The sequence below is a fragment of the Choristoneura fumiferana genome, chromosome 8, assembly GCF_025370935.1.
Source record: "Choristoneura fumiferana chromosome 8, NRCan_CFum_1, whole genome shotgun sequence".
NCBI lineage: Eukaryota > Metazoa > Arthropoda > Insecta > Lepidoptera > Tortricidae > Choristoneura > Choristoneura fumiferana.
This window is the reverse complement of record NC_133479.1, coordinates 2005109-2027248: the sequence shown is the minus strand read 5'-3', so window position 1 is coordinate 2027248 and position 22140 is coordinate 2005109. Positions and strand designations below refer to the sequence as shown.

Genomic DNA, 22140 nt, shown 5'->3' with positions numbered 1-22140 from the left:
AGCGCGCGCACGGAGCAGCAGCACACCATGCAGTAACAAACTCATGCGACCGACCGCGGGCTTCATGACAACAAAATTAGTACGGGCAATGACTCATGCGACCGACCACGGGTTTCATGACAAGCACATTAAGGTCGAGGGTTTTATTTGGGGGGTTGCAACACTTGCAACCAAGGTAGCCTGCATGTTACGACACTGTTTACGAGCAAGTGTGATGAAAAATATAAAGCGAACGTTGTCATGGAGGTTTGCGCTAGTGTCGCCCTCTGCGCAGAGCTTTGCCTAATATGCCCTATTTTTTCAAGGCTGACCAGGAATATAAAAAACCTTACGCGAGGGGCAGCGCTTCTACATTTTATATTGCAACATTCTTTACACTTACTATACGATACCTACCAGTCATATTGACAACGGTGTCGGTGATGTTATTTAAAGGAATATTTTCTAATCCCTCGCACTTTTTCTATGATTTTTTTTTTATATATTTTGAATTATTTTCCTTCCAAGGCTATGGATAATCTTCGGCATTTTAACGCACAAAAACACAAAATAACGCTTTAAATAACACGCGCAAACTATGTTTAATTTTGACAGCAATAGATAGATGACATTTGAATTTAGTGTTACTAGTGCAAGAAATTAGTTCTATTGGTATTCCGCAATATGGGGAGGTTTTTATAATTCTGGTCAGCCTTTAAAACTGATATAAATTTGCTCTTTAACTTACTGAGGCCCACCATTATAATATAATTTTTCACTTCTCATGCTCGTAAAGTTCGTGTTTATGCTGCATCTAGGCAACATAAAATTACTTTTTATGCTCTAGTGCATAAAGTAAAATCTTCGTCCAAGACCAAGGTGTAAACAGCCACAAACAAAGAAAGAAGTTTCTACATATATTTTTTAATATTTTTTACTAAAACTAAAAATCTATCCTAAATAAATGGTCTCCATTACATCAAAATTAATTAAATAATAATAAATAACACTAAAAAATAATAATTATACAACCGCCTCGGGTAAAATGGCTCGTTTTATGCTCTTGTCGAACAATCTACTATTTTTTGAGTCTCTTAATGTGTGACGTGGATGACCCGTAAGTGTTATGTGAAATACCTTTATAGGAGAAACCCTGCGGCGTCGCGACGGTCCTCTCAGAGTACGGCAATAGGGAGAGAGCGAACTCAATCACGAGACGCATCAGCCGCTTCGAGTAGAAGATGAACTCGTCGCGGGGCGTGTCCTTGTTGCGGATGAACGTGTGGAGCCCTTGGACCTGGGGGGCAAACAGCGCATTGTACACCTAGGGCGGTAAAGTGGATCACACGAAGGCTGGCTTGAGAAATGACAATGCAAAATATCTGCAGATATAGTGCATTTGACCACCGGATAGCCAAGCGGTTAGAGAAGACATGAAGCTCGAGGTCCCGGGTTCGAGGCTCGAGTCTTGGGTGTTTAATATGTATTTATCTATAAATAAATACATATCACGGGACAATTCACACCAATTGACCTAGTCCCAAAGTAAGCTTAGCAAAGCTTGTGTTATGGGTACTAAGCAACAGATAAATATAATTATATAGATAGATACATACTTAAATACATAGTAAACGCCAAGACCCGAGAATAAACATTCGTATTTTTCATACAAATATCTGCCCCGACACGGGAATCGAACCCGGGACCTCAAGCTTCGTAGTCAGGTTCTCTAACCACTAGGCCATCTGGTCGTATCTATATAAGTATGTTTATCTTAGTTTCCATTGCACAAGATCTGCTTACTTGGGACTAGGTCAATTGGTGTCAAGTGTTCCGTAATATTTATTATTTATTATATTTATAATGTATTTCTATCGGGAAAAATCTCAATCTGAATTTTATTGGATGAGTTCGTATTGTCTTATTTCCTCAATTAGCTCCAGTTACCTTCAGTAATCTTGAGAAAGCAAGATAAATATACGAGCTCTTGGATGGTATTCATTGCTCACTCCATCTGTAACCTCTTACTCACTTGGGGCGTGTCTTTCAGTAAGTACAGCGAGTCGGGCACGGGCTGGCCCACGTGCGCAACTGCTAACTTTTCGCGCACCTTAAACCCGCGCTGCGAAAATAAAACATTATTTACCTAGGGCGAAAAAGTAGTATTACTAAAAATAACGGCATTAGATTTAAAACAGGTTTTTTAGCGCTAGAAGGGAAGTAAAACTATCAAGAGTTGTCTATTTATTTCGCTCAATATTCGAGTGTTTGTAGGCAATGGACACGTGTCTGCCTAGGCTATGGACACGTGCCTGCCTAGGCAATGTAGACATGTCTGCCTAGGCCATGGACATTGTGTCTGCCACCATGTCGAAGTGTCTGCCTAGGTAATGTCTTACGTACACCATGGACACATTATGTCGGCCCAGACGATGTCTATATATGTCTGCCTAGGCTATGTTGACATGTCTGTCTAGGTAATGGAAACTTGTCTAAAAATAATGTAGAGGTGGTGTCTGCCTAGGTAATGTAGGGGTACGTGCCTGCCTAGCCAATGTCGACGGGTCTGCCAAGGCTATGTAGACATGTTTGTTTTGGTAACGGATACGTGTCTGCCTAGGCAATGTTGGCGTGTCTGCCTGGGTCAGGGGTGCCTAACCGGTCGATCGCGATTATTAGTCCAGTCAATCGTGATCGTGACGACGTACAAAAAAAATAAATATGTAGAACAGACTGCGCAACGTAATCAATCACCAAAGAAGTATCTAATTGGTAGATCGCACAGGGTTTCGTCAGTAAACAGTAGATCTGGGGTCTAATCAAGTCGGCCAGGTTATACATGTCTGTCTATCGAAAATACAAACTGAGACATGGATGCACAGAAAAACCAGAAAAAGAGACCAGCGCTGGGAATCGAACCCAGGTCCTCAGCAATCCGTGCTGCGTGCTATAACCCCTACACCATCGCTGGACTATGGTTTCACGGGATACCCGTAAATGTAACAAATTTGGAGTTGAAATAAAAAATACAAAAAGACTCCAAATAACCAATCAGGACATGTCTGTCTAGGCAATGAAGACGTGTCTGGTCGCACAATGGGCACGTGTCTGCCTTGGCTAGATCGTGGCACTCACCAGCTGCAGCTGTTTATGCACGTGCTGCACAATGAGGTGTATGGCGACGTGGTTCTCCCCGCCGCGCGGCACGATGATGTCGGCGTGAGGCATGCAAGGCGCGATGTAGCTCTGGTACGCCGGCTTCACGTGCGTCATGTATTGCTTGAGGACGCCTTCTAGGTCGCGCCCGCGCTGCACTATGTCTCTGGAGGAATAAAGGATACAAAATTCAGATCGATTGCCAAGAAGACATTAATATATAAGGCGTATTATAAAGTTAATGATTATATCATGGACAGGGATATTTGGAAATAATTCCGATCCGCATTAGCGATCCCTTCAAATAGCGAACCTACTGTGTTAAAAATAGAGTTGTGTTAAATACTTGTGATGTATACATATCTTTAATAATATTGTAAATCTGTTTAAAAAAAAATATACCTCGTTGAGTTTCTTGCCGGATTCTTCTCAACAGAGGTTTTTCCGAACTGGTGGTAGATTTTTTTGACATTCATAAGTGCTTGTTATAGCCTAAATTGAATAAAGATATTTTGACTTTGACCTTGACTTTGAATAATCTTGAATATGTATTGGCTCTGTGCACGACATCAGCGCCACCTGGCGTCCGCAACTTTTTTGGCTCTGATGCTCTGACGTTTTGAAATTTCATCGCGGCATTGTGACAAAAATCAAACCTATAACGTATTAATTTACAATACAAAATTACTGAGATACCGTAATTTGAGTTGACAAAGATTGTGAATTCATTTTTGGCCATTAAAATTAAATGAGGTAAGTAACATTTTTTCAAAAAGTGTGTTTTATTTTTGTTATGTCAGGGTTTGTTTACTTAATGTTTAGTTGTACTTTTACTGTAAAACGAAAAGATAAAGCTATCTTATTGGTTTCTTTGAATAATAGTAAAATTATATAATTATTCTTATATCGCTAGTAATAAATTAAATATCGTTTTCAGATCAAAATGAGTATCATTTTGAAGACCGGTTTTGTGAGTATCACTCAATATAAAATTTCAACCACAAACCGTTTCATAAGGAAAATTGTTGCTGGACATGTCCGAGCTGTAGAGGAATTAAGAACAAAACAGGGACAGTGTTCAATAATTCAAGCTCGAATCATAACAAACATCTATTACTAAAATCTTTGTTGACAGATTCATATGAGTATGACAGATGACAGAGCCTAGATTATTTCTTCTTTTGCCCACTATGATCGCTGCGATAGATTTCATCACCCCCACCTAGTACTTCGCACCCTCCCAATAGAGTGTATGAATTAGGATGGGAGCGTTCAAGTACAATACAATACAATACAATACGATTATTCTTTATTGCACACCACAAATCAGCACAAAAAATCAAGTATTACGTAACGCAATTTTTTGGTCTTGTAAAACGTTACGATGCGTTACAAGGTGGGAGATGGGTTCAAACAACGCGTTACATCACATTTTTTTTGTAACAAGTACTATAATGTCCTCAAAAGTGGGAAATTCGCATCATCAGTTGTTGTTCTTGGCCTATAAATGCTCTCACGCTGAGTTGCCAGTGTGACTGTGCCAAAAAATGCAAACTTAATTCGGAAAACGGCACAAAGAAAAGCTAAAAATTGTGTGTGTTACGTAACGTTTAGGAAGGGCACGGGGAGTACGGAAAAATGTTACGGCAAGTAAGTGTAAATGACAGCCGACAGATCTGATACTTTGACTTGTCAATTTACTTTGCTGTACATTGCTGGCAATTATATTTTTGTTAGAAAGTTGGTTTGATGGTTAAGTTACAGAAATACGTTACTTTAACCTCCCTTAAAAAAGCCTGGATGCCGGTAACACACTGTATATCAGTAGGATTAAATTACCTTCTAAGTCTTCTGGCGAGTCGTATGTCAGCGTCGGTGTCAACAAACACTTTCATATCGAGCAAGTTCAGCACATCGCTGTTGTAGAAGGCCAGGATACCTTCGAATATTATCACGTTCGCGCCGTACATAGTTTTCTGTAAACATATAGAAATAAGTAATAATCTTTTGATTTTATTGTCTACTCTTGTTTCTAATTTTGTTCTGTCAATTCATAGGTAATCTGGAAGAGATCCCTTTAAGAGATAAGTTCGCTTTTGTACATTTTATTCTATTGTTATTTGTTAATTTCATGTTTTGTGGACAATAAAGAGTTAGTTATAGTGCATAAAATGTATTACCATCGGGGAAAGTCAGACCATCATTACAAATATTTAGTACAAACTCCACATACTCACACTCCTATTACAAATATTAAGTACAAACCCTACATACTCAGTCCTATTACACATATTAAGTACAAACCCTACACAGTCACAGTCCCATTACATATAATAATATTAAGTACAAACCCTACACAGTCAGTCCTATTACACATAATAATATTAAGTACAAACCCTACACACTCACAGTCCTATTACACATATTAAGTACAAACCCTACACACTCAACAGTCCTATTACACATATTAAGTACAAACCCTACACACTCACAGTCCTATTCTCCCTGGAGTGTGTCACGTAGTTGTATATGGGTACTTCGACCTTCTTCCCCTCCTTTAGCCGCTGCAGCACCCCGCTCAGCAGCTCCATGTCAAACGCGTCCGGGTGGTCGAAGTTGTATTCGTTGCGCATCGCCGCTTGATGCTGCTTCTCGTTCAGCACCTGAAGGGGGAACGAGAGCGATGATGTTACATGAAGCGAGCAGTGATGGATCCCATACCCATTACATGACAATGTAATTTATTTATTAATCAAGTGTATTTTGTTTCTAAGATGAGTATTTTTTGTATTTTCTATGAGTCATGTTATTTTTTTTTTTTTTTTTTTTTTTAATTGACTGGATGGCAAACGAGCAAATGGGTCTCCTGATGGTAAGAGATCACCACCGCCCATAAAAATCTGCAACACCAGGGGTATTGCAGACGCGTTGCCAACCTAGAGGCCTAAGATTGGATACCTCACGTGCCAGTAATTTCACCGGCTGTCTTACTCTCCACGCCGAAACACAACAGTGCAAGCACTGCTGCTTCACGGCAGGATTAGCGAGCAAGATGGTGGTAGCAATCCGGGCGGACCTTGCACAAGGTCCTACCACCTGCAAAATGTTAAATGTTAAATGTGTTTCAAATGTTATTTGAAATAAATGAATATTATTTATTATTATTATATATTTGGAAATGAGGTTTGGGGCACTGGTAGAATGCGTTAGGATCGTGGGGTCCGTACAGGGGGGCTACTATGAAATTCGGAAATCGAAGTTTGTTGACTTTGAGTTACCTTATAGAAGGAATCCATACTGACGATAGTGACCCAGGGTATGTTGAGAGATTCAATGATTTTGGCGGCCACGGTCGTCTTCCCGGATGCGCTCGCGCCGCAGATACCTTCAATAATACGATACACGAGTTTTAAAACCACACAGCAGCGGCTGTGATCACGAGTAAACCCGGGCGTCCTATTATAAGTGAAAATGGGAAAGTTTAAAACATTTTCTTTTCATACAAAATGAGTAGACTTATCCGCCGGTGCGACTGTAATAGGGCGACCGACATGTACAGTCAAGTGCATAGATATCAACACGGCCAAAGTTACAAAAATAGGTATACACGACGTTAATGTTAAGTGCACAAAGTCGTGTATACATATTTTTTGTAACTTTGGCCGTGTCGATTTCTTTATTATAATTTTATTTTGCACTGGAAACTGGAGCCCTTTGCCATCTGATGGCGTCTAGAGCGACCGCTTCTCTTGCTCTGCCAGGGCTCTGCCCAATGGCCAGCGCTGGTCTAGAGTGTAAGTTAGAAGTCTCACCGCTAAGCAAGGCTCTGCTGCCCTAGCCTTAAAAGCCTCACCGATAAGGAAGGCCTTGCTGCCCTAGCCTTAGAAGTCTAACCGTTAAGGATGGCCCTGCTGCCCTAGCCTTAGAAGCCTCACCGCTAAGGAAGGCTCTGCTGCCCTAGCCTTAGAAGTCTCACCGTTAAGGATGGCCCTGCTGCCCTAGCCTTAAAAGCCTCACCGCTAAGGAAGGCTCTGCTGCCCTAGCCTTAAAAGCCTCACCGATAAGGAAGGCCCTGCTGCCCTAGCCTTAGAAGTCTCACCGTTAAGGAAGGCCCTGCTGCCCTAGCCTTAGAAGTCTCACCGTTAAGGAAGGCCCTGCTGCCCTAGCCTTAGAAGCCTCACCGATAAGGAAGGGCTCGACCTCCTGCCCGCCCGTACAGTTGTACCAGGGCGGGCGGCCCGCCGTGTAGATGGTCCGCCGGTCGGAGTGCAGGATGGACTCGGCGGCCGTGCGCTTGTTGGACTGCGACATCGACGTCGTGCGCACGCGACGCGCGCGCGGGGACTTGAGGATGTTTGAACCTGGAACAAAAAGCGTTATTAGTAGATTATATTAAATATAATGACCCGGATAACTCACGTCTTAAATCGAGTTTAGCTCGACATGCTCGAAGACGAAGGGCTACGGATTAGCCCGAAACATGTCGAGCTAAACTCGATTTAAGACGTGAGTTCCGGTCATTATATTTAATATGAGTGAGTCTCACGGTAGTTTCATGTCAAAATTAGTAGATTATTGTCGTGGCCTGGAAGTAGGCAATTGCTGGCTGAGTATGAGTATTAAACGGACGAGCTTGCGAGTCCGTTTAACTAATACGAAGCCAGCAATTGCTATTCCAGCCGAGACTAATATAAAGCTCAAAAATGGTGAATAATTCTGGAGTAGAATAAACTTTTCTCAAAATACATTATAACATTTAATTTTATTCCAATATTTTTCTTATGCTTTCCCGCCTTTTTTTTCACTAAAAATAAACTGCAGGTGTATTTTGTCCACCGAAAACACCACAAGCTGTTTCAGACCCAATAGAAAAAGTCCGGAGTTCCAACAAAATATCTGATACCGGCCATTAGACTTGGCTGTATTGTATACGACCAACCCAACATTGCCAACATTTCCATGGCCTTTTAATTTAAAAAAAAAATGTGACTGATTGCAGGCGCGCTAATTCATTATTGTCGAGCTAGCGCGCCTGCAATCTTTTTAACTTTTTAATTTTTTGCTGACCATAAACTATGCACTTCACTTCTGATATGTAAGAATAATGACAACTTTTACGGAAATTTTTGAGAAAAATCGTTTTTTGTATGCTTGCCGAGACCAGACGCCATATTGCAGTGGCGTAGCGTAGTGTTGGTACCATAATAAATAATATTGAATAATATCTAGATAATAATAACATATTTCACAATTTAAATCACCACTAAATTAAAGAGTCATTAGCATCATTGCAGTGTTGTAATTTCGTTTTAAAAACATCCTATATGTGACTTCACTTCATAATGACGTCACCCGCACCAAAGTTACGGTCCCTGGTAATAATTATATTTCACAATATACATCATTAACATCATTGCAGTGTCGTAATTTTGTTTTAAAAACAAATAATTTATTAAATTAGGCGTTACTTTGTGGAGGTCCATATCAATAAACTAAAAGAATTTCCTTGCTCACCCGCGACCATACGATAGCTAAGCTTATGCAAAATATGCGTGTTCATGCAGTTCCTCCACCTCCACACTGTAAGAACACACACAAATCACACAAACCCATCTATCACCACCACAACAATACACTGACGCGTTTCGAACTCAACCAGAGCTCATCTTCAGAGTAACACAACCGTACACCATGCTACCAGTTGTTAGACTACCAACTGGCAACAACTGGCACTGGCACTGGGCACTGATAAAGAGGGATTTAAAAAAATGCAACCTAGTTACAAGTGTACTGTATCTAATCAACCCTACTTCGATTCTGAACTACATTTACATTTTCAGTTTTTTATTTTTTTATTCGACTGAATGGAAAACGAGCAAGTGGGTCTCCTGATGGTAAGAGATCACCACCGCCCATAGACACCTGCAACACCAGGGGGATTGCAGATGCTTTGCCAACCTAGAGGCCTAAGATGGGATACCTCAAGTGCCAGTAATTTCACCGGCTGTCTTACTCTCCACGCCGAAACACAAGCACTGTTGCTTCACGGCAGGATTAGCGAGCATGATGGTGGTAGCAATCCGGGCAGACCTTGCACAAGGTCCTACCACCTGCAAAATTATTTAATTAACACCGTTAATAATAGTTCATACTTGAATAAATTTTCCTAAATCCCGTCTGTAATAATCAGTTGGTATGGACTGTTAAGTATGTTTTGACTGCAGTAACCAGAGTAAAGTTCCACGATTAATTTCAGTAGCCATGTCGTGTTACTATGGCCAATAACGACCATGGTGTAATGGTTACGTCCGACAAGTTAGGCATTTGCATGAAACACGTGTAAGCGAGACCACACGCAGCCAAAGCCGATCTCTCTCAAACACTATTCGCTATTCTATTGGACATGTTTTGACACTATTACATGTTTACTACAGATGCAATGCATAAAATATGATTTTCACTTCGCATGCTCCTAAAGTTGGTGTTTATGCTGGATCTAGGCGACATAAAATGACTTTTTATGCACTAGTGCATAAAATAAAATCTTCGTCTAAGACCAAGGTAATTAGGTGTTAACAGCCACAAACAAAGAAGTTTCTTTATATTTTTTATATACATTTTTTATTTATATAAAACTAAAAATCAATCAAATCAATCAAAATAAATCACTAAAACTAAAAAAATATAATTATATAGTAATGCATGAAAAACAAAATTTACGTAGTGAGTGAACAATTGTTTTCACTGTTGCTATTTCATTTCCTCGCTATAGAAGTGAAAAGCAGAGTGTAAAACTCGAGCATTAAATCTATTTTCCCCTCGACGTACGTGTCTATCCACCCTCGCCGTACCGGCTCGGGTGGCTATATGAACGGCTTGGGTAAAATGGCTCGTTTTATGCTCTTGTTGTACAATCTACTATATTTTATCGTAGAAGTTCGTTTAATCGTCGCTTTTATTTGACAAGATTTCATTTTTTTAACCCCTGTAAATTACTACAGGAATCGCACTTTTGGCATCACACTACAGCACAATATCTCTTATTTTCCTCTCTTCTCCTATTTATGTTTTTACTGTGTTTTTGTTGTGATGTAGTGTGTTTTTTCTTGTCAATAAATGTTGTGAGTTTGAGTTTGAGTTTGAATCGAAAGTGTTTTGCCTCCTGAACATGGGAAAATATTTATTATAATTTATTTCTCCATATAAAAAAAATACAAAAAAAAAATATATATCTGAATTTGCAAACACTACCACAGAATAGATATGATTCCTTTTCCTTTTTCACCAGAATCAATCTTGTCAATCTTCTTCGGGAATATTCTGGATTTATTTAAAAACACTGTTAATACGTGCCCCATATATTTGTTCATTCTAAATAACAAGGCGACGTCACGAACGAGAAGTCAATTAACATAGTAGCGCTAATTGTCTTCTCTGAACGTTGTATATGTACCGCAGACTCAGCGTGAACGAAATGAAGTAGTTACACTATGAAAGAAAGAAATATAGCGCGACAATATACGAGCCTCTTCTCTCTGGACAATGTTCGAGAGAGAGTGAGAATGAGAGAGAGCGCGAGAGAGAGAGAGAGAGAGAGAGAGAGAGAGAGAGAGAGAGAGAGAGAGAGAGAGAGAGAGAGAGAGAGAGAGAGAGAGAGAGAGAGAGAGAGAGAGAGAGAGAGAGGGGGAGGAGAGAGAGAGAGAGCGAGAGAGAGAGAGAGAGAGAGAGAGAGAGAGAGAGAGAGAGAGAGAGAGAGAGAGAGAGAGAGAGAGAGAGAGAGAGGGAGGGAGAGCGGGCCCAGTGCGGGTTGGGCACCTCACACACACAATTGAATTGCTGCAGCTTGAAGTAGGTTTCCTCACGCGGCACGCCGTAAAGCTCGTGGTAAATTTCAAATGTAAAATCGCACTGAATTTCGAAAACTCAAAGGTACGATCCCGGGTTTGAACCCACGATCCTCTGATTGAGAGGCCATAGATCAAAACACTAGGGCACCGAAAAAAAGCTCCTTGGGTTTTATTTAGGGGGTTGCAACCAAGTTAACCTGTATGCAACATTTTTAAAACTACTGCATTCCATGAGTTACGATGAAACTGAATCAATTTTAGATACGATCTCTTAAGCACTTTGTTACCATCCTATATTTATGTCATCTAACATCCTTATTGTGATTCCTTTGTTTTAAGCACGTTTTACAGCTTAACTCAAGTTTTGTATCCTAATTAAGCCCGTTATTGTTAAAATTTAATTCTTTTGTATAAATTTAACTGGTTCCAAGCGTTAAAGACGAAGCCTAATACTGCCCTGGTAATTCTTGCCAAGCGCTGTATTTTTCAAATAAACAAATTTTAATTTTAAATTTTATGTTACGTACGACGCCTGCTTTCGAGTAGGTAAATGCGATGAAAAAAATCTTAATATTCGTTGCCGGTGTCACAGTATAGGTTTTGCACGTGATGGCGTGACTTAGCGATGTTTACCGTCATTTACAGTGCAAGGCCACACGGCTCGGCGATCTCGCAAATTGAACTCAACTACGTACTGATGAGGGCTATCGTTTTTTGTCTCACTAGATGACGCACTGTTGCGTGAGGTTTTTAAGTATGGCTTTCAAAGTCTGTTATTACGGGCGTGAAAACAAAGTTTAGATTAAAATCATATTTAATACACCTTAAAACCGTACCATAAAAATATCGAGCATGCCACAGTGTTGCATAGTCCCCGTTTTGTTCGGAAAAAAGGGAGGACAAAGGTTTCCAAAAGACAAAACTGTCTCAAAACACAGACATTCATTGCCCCGGAACGCATATTTGCCATAATTCATTTCAGATATTGCAAAATATTCACAAAATTATTCTAATTAGAAATAAACTCACGTAGCTCACCCAAAAACTATGAGATTTGACATTTCGGAGACCTCACGCTACACCAGCGCCTCTAGTGGCGAATTCATACGCGATAGGGCTATCATTAATCGCCTCGCAACAAAATATTTGGCTGAATACACTGAAATAAAAATATACAATGTAAGACCTTCCTGTACTGTATTCTGGCAAATAAATACTCTTGACTTTAACTATAATTAGTGGCTTTAAAAACCTTTTTCACATTATGAGTTAAAAAAAGGTTTTTTTAAAAGCCTTCTAATATTATGTCATTGTCGGCGGCCGATCGTAAAATCCGCCAGATCACGAAATTCCTAGGCATTTCATGAATTGTCTAAAAGTTGGCCAGGCATATCACGATGTGCCTGAGAAACGATACGATAGATCGATTAGAGTCGGTCATTCGTCGATATTCCTAGCTATGCCGGGCTATAATGGCGCCAGGCGCCATTTCACGATATGCCTAGGAATCTCGTGATTTGGCGGATTTTACGATCGGCCGCCGACATTATCAATGCGAAAGTTTGTGAGTGCGTGTGTTGCACCTACGTGTCTTTTTGTTAAATCCTCAAAACTTAAACGCCAAATGATAATTAAATGTCAATTAGTGAAGTTTAACATTAGCTTTAACGTATGTACTAAATTTAGGACGTTGGGCCTTACGAGGTTGAAGTAAAACTAGGCATTTTGCGCCAACTTGCAACCATTTTGTGCGTTTTTGCAACATTAAAAACAAAAAAACTAATCTAAAACCATAAACAATCTTACTTGCAACGCCAGTCGTCGTGCCCCATACGCTCACACTCCGACAATGGGGCCGTAATCGCTGTGACTCAAGCAAACATACGTTATATTTAGCAAACAGGACAACGAACGCCTTAATTTATTATTAAGATTAACCAAGTTTACGTACAGTTGTTTTATCATTGGCCGAATGATCGTTTGGTTTAATTTTCTTGCTTCATTTTTAATATTTTACTAGATAGATTTTCCGGCAATAACTCAAACACGGTATATCCGATCATGTTGAAACCAATTTTCGTTGAAAGTATTTATTAAGCGTTACCTTTCCATATTTTTTGCATATTTTTTTTGACAAACGGTTTACAAGATAGCCCTTTTTGCTACTTTGGGAGCTATTATTTCCGGAAATGGTCACTTAATCAAAAACGTTTTTGAGAAACCTTACTATCTTTTCAAAAGAGCAGTCGAACTATGTGCCACTCGTTGATGCGAGTTATTTTTTTTTTCAATTAAACAATGTAAAACTAAATAGCGGCTTCGACAAGACATCTGTACTCCAAATTTCATTGATATACATCTTGTAGTTTTCGAGTAAAATTCCTGTGACATACGGACGGACAGACAGACAGACGGACTTGACGAAACTATAAGGGTTCCGTTTTTGCCATTTTGGCTCCGGAACCCTAAAAACGCTTCATTTACCTATCCTCGCACAGCACATCTCTGGTGGAAACAGCTGAGCGGAGCGAGGCGAGGTAAATGAAGCGTGTCTATTTCATTACCTATGGTTTTTGTCGTGTTCATGAAAAACACAATCCTCGCACATCTCTGGTGGTAACGGAGCCTTAACGCAGTTTTGGCAGCGTACTAGTGATGTAACAAATGTAATTTTTTGAACATTCGCGAATGCGAATGCAAATATCTGCTACCGACATTCGCGAATGCGAATGCGAATATTCAGCTTTTCGTTCTCCGTTCTAGCGCCAATTTTCTATGGCAGTCTCGCTCGAACGAAGTGCGTTCCGTTTCTATTTTGTTCCGAGAATTACCGAGTTTATACGAACGCATTGCAAAGTAAATAAATAAATAATCGTAATACCAAATGATTCAAGTGAATACTGATTATGTGATTACGAGGTTAAGTTATTTTTACTTGTATAAAAAACATAAGAAATGAATGTATTTTGATTTTATTAACCTACTATTATCTGATTGTATATTTTTTTGATATTTTACGCAGAAATTTTGCGAATGCGAATATGCAAAAATATGCGAATATTCGAGAATGCGAATGCGAATATTCGTTACATCCCTACAGCGTACTCACCTGTGGAGGGGGGGCGGTAAGGGCGCACATTGGGCACGGTGGTGGGGGAGGCCGGCGCTCGAGTGTAGTCATCATCGTCTAGGAACACTTGCTCGCTCAGCTCGAGCGCCAACTCCGTGTCACTACAATCAATAATAGTTCATTAAACACCCAGTGCTGTAAACTAAAAGTCACAGGTAGGTGTTTGAGAGAGATAACACGTTCGGCACCGGCAACGATCACCACAGCAGTCACTTCTATGCCAGTGACACGTATACGTGTCACAGACGTAATACATTCCGGTGCCAGTGACAAAACGTCTGTGACTTTTTAGTTCTTACTCCTATGCCAGTGACACGCATGTCGTGTCAAAATAATTCGCGCTGCCAAAAGCGCAATCAACGGTATCGGCAATTTTTATATAAATATTTGTTTTTCTTTTACAAATATACAATTTTACTCGCAAATGTGATGAAAAACATTGTATGTCGCACGGGCGGTACTAGAATTACGAACATCGACTCATTAAAGCCCCCAGTCTTCGACTTCGGAATAGACTCTCGTTCGTAATTCCTTATTTACCGCCCTTAAGACACAATGTACTATTAAATACCTAACTCTCGTAACGTAATGAGGAGCAAAAATAACTGGTCATTCATAGCTCACTCATATTTCTTTTACAGTCACCAGCAGGGCTAGTACGAAATTCGAAAATCGAAGTTCGTATCGTACAGTCACCAGCATTAATATCTGCCACAGCGGAGCGTGCAAAAATATCTGACACGTCCTTCCGGCCCCAATAGAGTCGTATCAGATATTTATGCACGCTTCGTTGTGTCAGATATTGGCGCTGGTGACTGTACCGTCCCGCCGACTCTTATATTATTTAATACGAGAGTGATAGGGACGGTACGATACGAACTTCGGATTTATTCAGTAAATAGGCCGCAATGCACTTTTACAAGTCATTTTTTTTTTTCGACCATCATTGAAGAATGCGCCGCAAGAAACTTGGCAGAAAGCAATTAAAGACTGAAATATACATTTCAGGTCAAGTAACCATTAAGCTTTTGGATTTCGAAGGCAAGTTCACGTCTGCCGCCCCCAAAGTTAGCTCACACGCACTCATGTCATGCTCTGAAAGCAGATTTTCGAGAAGCGATTTTCGTATAGCCCTGCAGCATCTATCTGACACACCGAAGTGTGCATTTGCATTAATATCTGAGACGACTCTATCTCTAGGGCTAGAAGGACGTGTCAGATATTTTTGCATGCTCCGCTGTGGCAGATATTAATGCAGACTCATAATTTTTGGTCATAATATAGATAGTTGTAACATTTGTATCTTGCACCGGCATGGCATTGGCAACAAGTTGACCTTTTTCTGACCAAATTAATGCTAAGGTCGCGTCGGAATCCTACTTAACGTTTCATAAAAAAACCATTCGTAATTATCATCATCTCGACCTATATACGTTCCACTTCAAGGCACAGGCCTCCTGACGAAATGAGAGGGAAAACCTACTATAGTTAACCGCCGTAAACACGACCTGTAGTACAACCTTGTCTCAGTGAGCCGTCATTGTTTTCATCAAGGAAGCCACTGGGACATTTATTGTGAGAAGGTTCTACTGAAACTGGTTTAGGTGAAAGGTTGCCTACCCATCATCGCCGTTCGCTAGACCGGCAGTTTTGGTGGGACCATTCGTAACATGCGCATTTTTTCTTTTTTGTATACGCTTTAAACAGTGTAGTGTTAGCCAATGAAACACACATACAACTATAGTAGATTGTACAACGAGAGCATAAAACGAGCCATTTCGCCCTAGGCGTTCATATAGCTACCCCAGCCGGTACGGCGAGGGTGGACAGACACGTCGAGGGGAAAATGGGTTTAATGCTCGAGTTTTACACTGATTTTCGATTGAGAGAAAATTGTTCACTTAATAGGTACATACCTTTTAATTTTCATGCATTGCTATTGCTATATAATTATATTTTTTTTGTTTTATTTTATTTATTTTTAGTTTTACCTTAAATATATATTTTGTAAAATGTGGTTTTTGACATTTAAAATTTTTAATTTTATGAATAAATGAATATGAATATGACACCCGATTACCTTGGTCTTAAACGAAGATTTTAGTTTATGCACTAGAGCATAAAAGTAATTTTATGTCCACCAAACCAATCACCACCAAAACCAATCTTAATTTTATGTCGCCTAGATCAGCATAAACACGAACTTTACGGGCTTGAGAAGGGAAAGATATTATGGATGTCATCATAGGCACAACTCCTTTAAAATATTTTGGCTGTTAATAGTATTTTATGCAACTGTATCGTAATAGGGGTCCTAAAAACACGAGTTACGCCTCGTTTCATAATAGGGTCACATGAGTGTTTTAAGGCCTTTTAAGGCCTAATTTTATCTATATCCATATATTAAACCCTCTAACATGTGTTCCGCGAAGCATTGAGAATGACCTGCATTGACGAGAACTAGGTAGGTATGTCTGCCCCACGAGCTGCGCGCGCGACGACCTGCTGATGCACGTGGTCGCGGCGCCCTCCCCCCTCCGTGCTGTAATGATGTATGAAATCTCATTACGATACAGACTGTATCGTAATGACCATTACGATACAGCCGTGTTCATAATAGAATCAAATGTCGTAATGCTGGTCATTACCTATGGTTTTTGAACGCATAATTGAGGATTTACTATATGGGTGTAGGTAAAGTTTCTAAAGCATTTCACTAAGTGTTCAGACCATCAACATAAAAGGAAATATGTAACCAAATTATTTCAACAGAATAGCATCACTAAATACTCCTCATGCATATTCAAGGTCCTTTTCAAGTCAATAGACGATAAATCAGTATTAATAATACCGCAATAAAACACGTCCCTTATCAGTGACCTAAAGCTGGTTCAGGGACAAACAAACTAATCTATTACCTGAACTTATCAAATAGGAATTTGTTTACATTAATACTATAGAGCAACTGGAGCAACTGGAGCAACTGGAGGTCTGTGGGGGAGGCCTATGTCCAACAGTGGACGTCCTACGGCTGAGATGATGATGATGATGAATACTATAGAGATCATAATAAAGTATAGTTAGGTCGTGGATCGGCAAACGCAGTGTGTAGGACGTCCATTAACGACATGGACAGATGACCTGGTCTAAGCTGCGGGTTCATGGTGGATGCAGGTTGCTTCCAACCGAAGCAAATAATATTTGAAAACAACCAGCCAAGTATTGGACTCGCGCACCGAGGGTTCCGTACGAATTTCTATGAATCTATGAATATCCAGTGTTAATCGCGTTCTCTAGCATAGTCTGTCTCTGAGTTTTTTATCATATGCGAATTTGCATTTGAAAATTACCATGCGCTTTATGAAGGCAAACATTGTGAGGAGACCTGCACAAACCTAAAGCATGTGTGTGAAGTTCCCAATCTGCACTGGGCTGGCATGGGAACTGCGGACTTTGAGAGGAGGCCTGTGCCCAGCAGTGCGACATAGAAAGATAAGGAGGGATGTTTGATGAGTAATGACATCAGCTACTTTCAACTCTCAACATATTTGTCATCACATCACATTTGGCACTCTTTTTTTGGCAATTGGATTATTGATTTCCCCAAACACAATTTTAGCTGGTGACAAATTGCGCAAGTTAAAAAATACAGTATAGTTGTGCAATACTGTTTAATATTGACCACAAAATAGGACAGAAGATGACTTAGCTCATCTTTTCTTCTTTTTACTCGACTACGGCAAAGCCAAAGGAAGAGTAATGATTTTAGCAGTCTATGTATGTTTGTATTTTTAGGTTTTAGAATCACTTTTTTGCCTGTCTGTCTGCCAGTCCATCGATCAAGGACCTTTTTTCAGGAATACATAAAGGTAGGTATCAAGTTGAATTTAATATCAAATAATCAGATCAGCTTGCTATTGGAGCAGTGGAAAATATACATAAGAAAAGTCAGATTTTTTTTCATGTCTCTGCCTATGTCAGTTTAACCATCTAAAATAACACATTTTAAGTTTTACATCACAATTTTTCATTGAAATTCTAGTCTAGTCATGCCTGACATGGCATTTTTTACATTGATGGATATATGGAAACACTAACTTATTAATCACAATCAAATTCGTTTATTTTGAATCGTCAGATCTGTGTTAAAAATTTATGACACAAAAGAACAGAAAGCAAATAAAAACCTTGATGATCTGCGAAATCATTTCATCAAAATCGGTTCAGCCGGTTTTGAGATATTGAACTTTTAAGTGACAAAGTCGGGGGTTTTCCAAATTCTTGTTGGTTACGTTTATCACACAAAGATTTGGGACTATCTGCTATAGTAAAAACTTTACAATTTAGAATAATTTATCCAGTGACATAATTTTTGCTTTTCCTTATTGGTCATAGGTAAAGACCAATTAGCCACCCTTATTTTAATTGAATGAGGGCTATCGTTTTTTGTCTCACTAGATGGCGCACTGTTGCGTGAGGTTTTTAAGTGTGGCTTTCAAAGTCTGTTATTACGGGCGTGAAAACAAAGTTTAGATTAAAATCATATTTAATACACCTTAAAATCGTACCATATAAATATCGAACATGCCACAGTGTTGCATAGTCCCTGTTTTGTTCGGAAAAAAGGGAGGACAAAGGCTTCCGAAAGACAAAACTGTCTCAAAACACAGACATTCATTGCCCCGGAACGCATATTTGTCATAATTAATTTCAGATATTGCAAAATATTCACAAAAACTATGAGATTTGACATTTCAGAGACCTCACACTACACTAGCGCCTCTAGCGGCGAATTCATTCGCGATAGCCCTCATTGAATACAAAAACTTATTTTACACTAGCCATTACCCGCAACTCCGTCCGTGCAGAATTCGTTTATCGTTATCCCGTGGGAACTATGCAATTTTCCGGGATAAAAACTGTCTTATATCCTTTTCCGGGACTCAAACTATCTGTACACTGGATTTCATCTTAATCGGTTCAGTGGTTTAGACGTGATTAAGTAACAAACAAACAAACAGACTTACAAACTTTCGCATTTATAATATAAGTGCGATTCTACCTAAGGAACCTATATTGCATGTCCTTGCATAGCAAATCCAACCTGAATTGTGCAAACATGATGTAATTGTTTTTTCATCATAACATTTATTAAACACATGTGGTATATGTTTACATAACATAATGTATGTATTGTCCAAGTGCAGAACTTGAAGTTATAAATATGTAATGAGAAAAAACCTGAGCAAACATCTTACGTGTAATACATATTTCAGCCTAGTCATGTATTCATGTGTGAATCTAAAATTGTTGGCTGGTAGAAGTCGCTTTTAGTATGAAAAGGCCTACCCCTTCTTAAATTTATTTACTAAAGTACAATTCAATAGAATCTGTCAATTTTCTACATATTTAAGACACCCTATCGTGGGCACACTTGATTATATATGTCCGTGTTGTTGCAATTATCATCTAAAAGGAATCAAAAAAGAATATTTATCACTCTTAATGCCCAGTCGTTTATATTAGTAGGCTGGAAGTGTCTACAGGATTGTCAGATTCTATTGAATTGGAGTTTAATAGTTTGATGTTCGTAAATCAAAAATTAGACTGAATTCATTAGGAATTAACCTAAACCTGTTGATTTGCTGGTAGAATTTTTTTGTATAGTTGTCCTTAACCTGATAAAAATTAATCTATCATCAGTGATACTGAAATACGCGTAACTAGCATTTTCCATAACATATAATTTTCACTGTCGTAACAGTACAATGTCAGTACTGTTAGTGGTGAAAATTAGTAAGTTTTATATGGGTGAGTGAAATTGTGGAAGGGGGTCTTTGTGTCCTCTATGACCCCCCCCCTTGGACTGCTGCAGTCCTTCTCTGTGATGTTTCTTGATCTCCCTTTTGGTCACCATGGTGATTAATATAATTGTAAAACTTACCAAATTGTGTTCAGTATTTAAAATTGTATGTATTGTTGCTTTTATGTTAGAGAGGGTAGATATTAAACAACTGTAATGACAAGTACTTAAATTGATAAAATTTATAGCATTTACGAGATTTTTTTAGCTATGTATTGAATTAATTTGTTCAGAAATTAAAATTTATTCATGAAAATTAAACCTATATTTTTGTTATTAACCCTTGGAGTGGCACTCGACCGGGTCCCGGCATTCCATTGTTTGGCAAGCGACCGGCAACCTGTCAAACCCCTTGAGTTCAGTTTAGTGCCATTCATTAACGGCTGCTACAAGACTATAGAAGAATTTTCATTCTATCGTTTACTCAAGTTTCACTGTGTGATTGCTGCCGTGCCCTAATATTTTTGAAAACCTCGTATTATATTATTATTTGGTATTGAGAGACTATGAAAGGGCTTTGTTTTGTAAATAAATTAATATTTTACGAAATAAATCAGTGTTTTCTACAAGTAATATTTTTATTTTGTAATTATAGTTATTTTAATACATGACTGAGAAAAATTTGGTTATCAGATATTTGTATAATGACTACTTAATAAAATTCACAGAAATTGAAGGTCATCCATTGTTATTTAATTAGATATGCCATTTTATGCTGAACTATCACTGTAAGGCTTATATATAACATTAAAATGGTTTTTTTGTTGGTGATATTTTTTATAAAATACGCGAATTCGCGAAATTAATTCAGGTGCATCATTGCCACTCAAGGGAGATTTCTTCGAAATACCTGCCGCACCACCTGACTGTAAATTTTAAATTTGGCGCCGCCACTCTAAAGGCAATCAATCATATAAACAAAAACAAACAATCAAATCTGTGTGAATACTGTGCTATTGTTTTCAAGTACTTTTCATCAATTTTTTAGCAAGATTGTTAGACTACCTTTATCAATGTGAAGGTTGTTTCTATCATTATCACCTTATCAGTTCGCACCCACGTTAGATATATTTATCTCAGAAGATCCCTCATGTATTGTTTACAATTTACAAGTACTCATAATCAGAATCACATGTCATTCTAATCACATTTCCTCAATTTTTATGACACACTATTAAATAATAAACGTAAACTATTGCTAACAACAACAAACACTGTTAACACTGTAAATTAACACTGGAAAAGCGGTATGTTAAGGATTGCTCGCAAATAAAAACCAATCAAGCATAAGCAGTCACTAGACATTGATGGATATGAGCTAGCTCTTACGGGTTCGCGTAGATTAGAGCGGCGTCCATAGCCGAGATATCGACCGACACACGTGTTTTGGAACACTTTGAACACGTGTCTCCCACGGCTCAGCTGCCAGCGAACTAAATAATAGTCTAAAAATAAACCACAATGCGCGATAGGTTATATTTCAAATGCAGGACGCGTGTCATTCACAATCACACACGCTAGTTACTGATTATTCCCTTGGTCACACTCCACTTTTAAACACAACCGGAGGAAGCGCAGTTAAAATAAGGTATACTACGAGTTTTTCTTAGCACGAGACAGCTGTTCAAATAAACAATTCAGAAAACTGATCACACTTTTTACCTATCCGAGCTAGCAGAACTGGGGGTTTCGAATTTATTCAGCTTCCCAGCCATCGGTGTTTGTCACAGTCAGATATTGAAAATAAAATCAATTTTTAATAAATTCACGCCTGTTTGGAACACGCAAGTAATTTTTGTTTGACGTTTGATTTTGTCGTTCCGCACACAAATGATCGGCGGAAGGAATATCATTGACGTCATCAATTTTTACACATAATAATGTTCTCTTATAAAAAATTGGGTATGTTTATTATTTATTAAGGAATATTACTTATTGTTGAATGCTGATCAAAAAAATATGACGTACACACATTATTATAAGCACTTTACATTTTCAAGAAATAGTAATGTTTTCGAACGTGGTGTTAAAATGTTTCGTTCCAAGCATAAATCGTTTAAAACGTTGTTAATAATATGATGAATATCTATTATTAAGAACAATATTTCACCTGTATATTGTTACAATATTATATTTGCGTTAATCATATTATTTATTATTTTTTA

The 22140-nt window shown here is 38.8% G+C and overlaps 1 protein-coding gene across 3 annotated transcripts in view; it reads right to left on the bottom strand.

Moving 5' to 3' along the window:
* The window catches only part of l(2)k01209 (uridine-cytidine kinase-like lethal (2) k01209), a gene marked incomplete in the record, with an annotated part of 39242 nt that extends 17442 nt beyond the window's left edge, over positions 1 to 21800 (bottom strand). The window contains 9 exon segments of one of the 3 annotated variants that reach the window (XM_074090660.1): positions 1117 to 1276; positions 2012 to 2101; positions 3115 to 3301; positions 4975 to 5111; positions 5628 to 5798; positions 6414 to 6520; positions 7317 to 7496; positions 14092 to 14213; positions 21305 to 21800. In XM_074090660.1, coding sequence (XP_073946761.1) covers positions 1117 to 1276; positions 2012 to 2101; positions 3115 to 3301; positions 4975 to 5111; positions 5628 to 5798; positions 6414 to 6520; positions 7317 to 7496; positions 14092 to 14213; positions 21305 to 21333 — 1183 coding nt within the window. 3 annotated transcript variants of the gene reach the window in all.
* Between the last annotated feature and the right edge of the window lie 340 nt (positions 21801 to 22140).